General features: G+C 35.8%; 1 protein-coding gene across 10 annotated transcripts in view; it reads left to right on the top strand.

The window, feature by feature from the left end:
• Positions 1-5,000, top strand: part of shi (dynamin-1 shibire) — a 112,491-nt gene that overhangs the window by 67,617 nt on the left and 39,874 nt on the right. The window contains exon 9 of one of the 10 annotated variants that reach the window (XM_086548363.1): positions 3,837-3,848. The exons of the other annotated variants lie outside the window; for them this stretch is intronic. Coding sequence (XP_086404489.1) covers positions 3,837-3,848 — 12 coding nt within the window. The remainder of the gene's footprint in view (positions 1-3,836; positions 3,849-5,000) is intronic. 10 annotated transcript variants of the gene reach the window in all.

Consider the following 5,000-nt stretch of genomic DNA (forward strand, 5'->3'; position numbering starts at 1 on the left):
AAAAGTTTGTTATTACAGTAACTTTATTCTGCAATTGTGTCCTTGCAGAAACTCACTCTCTCTCTCTCTCTCTCTCTCTCTCTCTCTCTCTCTCTCTCTTTTTCTCTCTATTTTTCTCTCTATTTTTCTCTCTCTCTTTCTCCCTCTCTTTCTCCTTTCTCTTTTTCTTTCTCCTTTCTCTTTTTCTTTCTCCTTTCTTCTTTCTCTTTCTCTTTCTCTTTCTCCTTCTCCTTCTCCTTTCTTCTTTTTCCTTTCTTCCTTTCCTCTGTCTCTTTCTTTCTCTCTCTTTCTCTTTCTTTCTCTTTCTCTTTTTTCTCCCTTTTTCTCTCTATCTCCCTCACCACTCCTTCTCTCCCTCTCCCTCCCTCTCCCTCCCTCTCTCCCCCTCCCACTCCATCTCTCTCTCTCTCTCCCTCCCTACCTCCCTCCCTTCCCCTCCTCCCCTATACCCCTCCCTCTCTCCTTTCCTTCCCACTTTCCCCCCTATCTCTATATCCCCCCCTTTCCTCTCCTTCCCTTCTTTCGTTTCCCTCTATCTCTCTCACTCCCACTCCCACTTTCTTCCTCTTTCTCTCTTTTTTGTTTCTGTCTCTCTCCCATTGGTTCTTCCAATCTCCTGTTTCCTCCTTTCCACTTTTTCTTTCTCATCTATCATTATTTTCTCATTTTGTCTCTTCCTCTCTTTTGTTTCTCTCTATCTGGTAAACTTTGTTACAGCATTGATGTTTCCTGCTTAAAAAATGTGCAACCTCAGGCTGTATATCCTACAGTCCAGCCTTGCTCTGTGTTACATCCATATCCACAGATATATTTTCCTTGATTTCTTTTTCACCTGTTCAACCGAGTGTCGTAGCACATAAATGTTTCTAGTACATGTGTGGAGAAAATCTTTTTGTTTACTTGTGTATTATTATCATTATTAATTGTTTTTATCTTTAGATTTATTTATTGCTGGAGCTGACTTATGTTGAATGCTTATATCTTGAAGAGAATTGCTTTTAGTAAAGATTAGCACTATTCTTGTTTCCTTTTTTTTCTTTGTTTTACATCAGATGCACTCTTTGCTCCTTTGTGTTACAGGACTAGAACTTAAAGAGAGTGTTATTCCCGCTTGTAATGGCATTGGATTATGGACTTAACTTTTGTTTTTAGCTGTACTGCAACTGCCTGAAACAGAAGGAGAATGTGGCATTGTAAACTTTTATTTTTTCTGATGTTGCACTGTCTTATGGATCATAGTTGTCATCTAAGTTGAAGCAATTTACTTGTGTGATGTTCATGAGTTAGGTTTAAGAGGCATGATCTGATTTTTTTTATCTAATGATTGGATAATGTAATTTATAAATATGGCTAGGAAGAGAAAGTTATCTTATAATAAGTAGGGAAAGGCATAACTTAACAAATATAGATAATGGATTATTTGAAAAGTCTTTGATGAATTATTGGTAATTAGTAACTGGCACAAGACTATAATGTTGTCTTGTTATGAATAAGAAAAAACAATGGGACCATGTTATTGGTATAATGCTTATGGAATTATTGTTATGATTTATTGTTGATATTTTAGTTTAGTTTTGTCATATAAGATATAATTCATTTACATTTATTGTAGTGAGTGGCATCCATTGCTTATAGAATTGAAAAAAAAAGATGTGGGGAGGAGACATCTCAAGACATTGTTTTGGGATTGTTTTATATTTCCTTATGTCATTGACTCAGTGGAATACGTATGCAAAAAGATAAGTTACAAAGTTAATTTGATGCCTTACAATATGATGATGCATTGTCTCTACTATACACATCACCAAAGGACAGTGATTGCATGTAAGGAATCGATAAGCACTCCAGTCTGATGAATCCGGTCTTTTTACTCAAACTCGGAACACAATGGGTCAGAGATATGATTTCCTTACAACTATAGTGTCAGACCCATTTCATCATGGCTTGTTGTTGCTATTACGGCATTGTCTCCTGCTTGTACTGCTGATTTTGTTATCAAACAACTGTTACTACAAAACCATATAGATCTAATCCCTCTTTCCAGCCCGTGAAGTCAAAGATTAGATATTTAATAACCTTATGCATTGATGTCTGGTATTCTCCTGTTTTTACAGCATAGTTCTCGTTGCAGAACTTTGGCAGCACTTTTTCATTCTGTTTCTCTCTCCCTCTCTCTCTATCTCTCTCTTTATTTAGATATAGATATGATTTCATAGATGTTTCCTATTGTAATCAAATCTCCAGATGTATGTAGCTTTGCAATACTTAGTAGAACCAAATATCTACGCGTGATTTGTGATTTTTCTGTAAGATGTTTACATAGAAGGTTCCTATCTCAGAAGATCCTATCTTGTGCATCCTTTGCTCCCACCTTTCTTGTCATCTTATTTAAATTGCTTTAATTCCTACAAAAGCTTGCGGTGTTGTTTATTTACTTGGTTAATTAGATAAACTAGTTGATCAGTCATAGAGAAGATGAGTATCATAGCATAGATGGATGGCAAGCAGTGCAAGCTAGTTGTGCAGATGTTCTGAGTAGTGATTGAATGAGGGTTCCCAAGGGTTTTGATACCTCTAACACCCTTTACCATACCAGTCCCCCCCTCAACCTCCTTCACTAGAAAATCATGGTATGTGGAAAGGTTGTTATGAATGATTTGTGGTGAATCCAGATAAGTGAGTTTGGAGAGTGGTCAGACTTTTATCAGCTTATTTATTGACAATTTTAAAATGATGCGGAATATACAAGTGAAAAAAGGAAAACCTCCATACCCTGTCAAAACATCCTGAAATCAGGGAATGTGCATTTTGATAAAAACAAAATGATGTTTAAAGTCAGTATGAAATAATAAAAATGTTTGGATTTGGTATGACACTACCCTGGGTATAGAAGATAATTGCAAAGCTTTTGCAGAAGATTAAGTTTCTCCCTCTTTCACACTTTCACTCTCACTCTCACTCTTTCAGTCTTTCACTCTTTCCCTCTTTTTCTTTGATGTTCTCTCTTTCTTTCTCTCTTTTCTCTCTTTCTTTCTCTCTTTTCTCTCTTTCTTTCTCTTTTCTCTCTTTCTTTCTCTCTTTTCTCTCTTTCTTTCTCTCTTTTCTCTCTTTCTTTCTCTCTTTTCTCTCTTTCTTTCTCTCTTTCTTTCTCTCTTTTCTCTCTTTCTTTCTCTCTTTTCTCTCTTTCTTTCTCTCTTTTCTCTCTTTCTTTCTCTCTTTTCTCTCTTTCTTTCTCTCTTTTCTCTCTCTCTCTCTCTCTCTCTCTCTCTCTCTCTTTCTATCTCTCTCTCTATCTCTCTCTTTCTCTCATTTCTCTCGCTCTCTCTCTCTCTATCTCTATCACTTCTCTCTCTCTCTCTCTTTCACTTCTCTCTCTCTCTCTCTTTCACTTCTCTCGCTCTCTCTCTCTCACTTCTCTCTCTCTCTCTCTCTCTCTCTCTCTCTCTCTCTCTCTCCTCCTCTCTCCCTCTCTCCCTCTCTCCCTCTCTCTCCTCCCCTCTCTCCCCTCCCTCCTCCCTCTCCTCTCTCCTCTCTCCCTCCTCTCCTCTCCCCTCCTCTCTCTCCCCTCTCTCCCCTCTCTCTCCTCCCCTCTTCCTCTCCCTCTCTCTCTCTCTCCCTCTCCCTCTCTCCCCCCCTCTCTCCCTCTCCCTCTCTCCCCCCATCTCTCCCTCTCTCTCACCCTTGCTCTCCCCCGCTCTCTCTTCCCCCTTTTTCCCTATCCCTATCCCTCTCCTTCCCTCTTGTTTTTCCACTTTTCTCTTCTTTCTTTGATTTTTTTTATGTTTTAAACTTTTATTTTTTCCATTGTTCGATGCTGTCATCTCCACCGGTTGCAGGGCAAATCAAACGTTAGTATGCATTCTTTTTTGTTGTATATCCATTTGGGTTTCTTCTAGTTATATTCTATTTATATTTATCTTATAGACATACACATAGATATATGTGGTGTCCCAGTGGTCTTATGTTCAAGTAACTAGTGTAGCTTTATACCATGCTGTTGCACTGTTAGTACAATATGGTATATTATCTTCCTCCCCGTCTTTTCAATTTTGGAAACACAAAGTGCTATTCTTGCAATGGCACTTAAGTTTTTTTTTTATTTTTTAAGTAATTATGATAATTTACTTAATCAGGCTATGAACCAAATAGATTATTTGTAAAATCTGGTGTACATTTCTTAAGGGTAATTGCTGTTTTTTTTCCTGGGATTATTAGTTTTATAACTTTGATGTTTTTCTGTTGAAACAGAATTTAGGGTTTTTGTGGTTTATTCATTTGAGTTGTTCTTTTTGTGGTTCTTTATTGCTTATGAGTACTCAGAGCTGGTAGTCGTCATAAACAGTCCACAATTAATGGTATCTACTGTGCCATGAATTTCTCTTTGATGTCATACCATCCTAGGACAGAAGAAATCATAAAAAATGTAAAGTATTACATCATTTTGTTTGGCTTTAAAGAAAAAGGAACTGGAGTGGGTTGTATTTTTTTTTTTTTTTTTATGGATTGGAATTATTTTAGCATAAAGTGCCCCATCTTACTTGTGAAGTAAAGGAAAACTATGAAGATGAAAAAGAAATGGAAATAGATTTTGGTATATTTTGATGAGCCTGTGCATTTTATTTTGGAATATTATATTTCAGAATAATAATGTTCTTATTCATACATAAATATAACAGTTAAGATGAATTTTTAGATGATGTGGATTACATTATTATCATTGTCATTATTACTATTATTATTGTTATTATTATTATTGTTTTTATTATTATTATTGTTATTATTATTATTATCATTATTATTATTATTATTATTATTATTATTAAGAAGATTATTATCATTGATTTTAAATTTATCATTTCATCTCTATTTAGCTAAAGACTCCAGATCATAAAGGCAAATTTACCTCCAAATAAGATGATTGACACATTTCATGATTATTGCCAGTTTTTGATATAGAAATGGGCCTTTATATGGACCAGTGCAGACTTTTAAGTCCATAA

This window comes from Penaeus japonicus, unplaced genomic scaffold, assembly GCF_977035675.1.
Source record: "Penaeus japonicus unplaced genomic scaffold, GWHDUDI00000001_assembly GWHDUDI00000020, whole genome shotgun sequence".
NCBI lineage: Eukaryota > Metazoa > Arthropoda > Malacostraca > Decapoda > Penaeidae > Penaeus > Penaeus japonicus.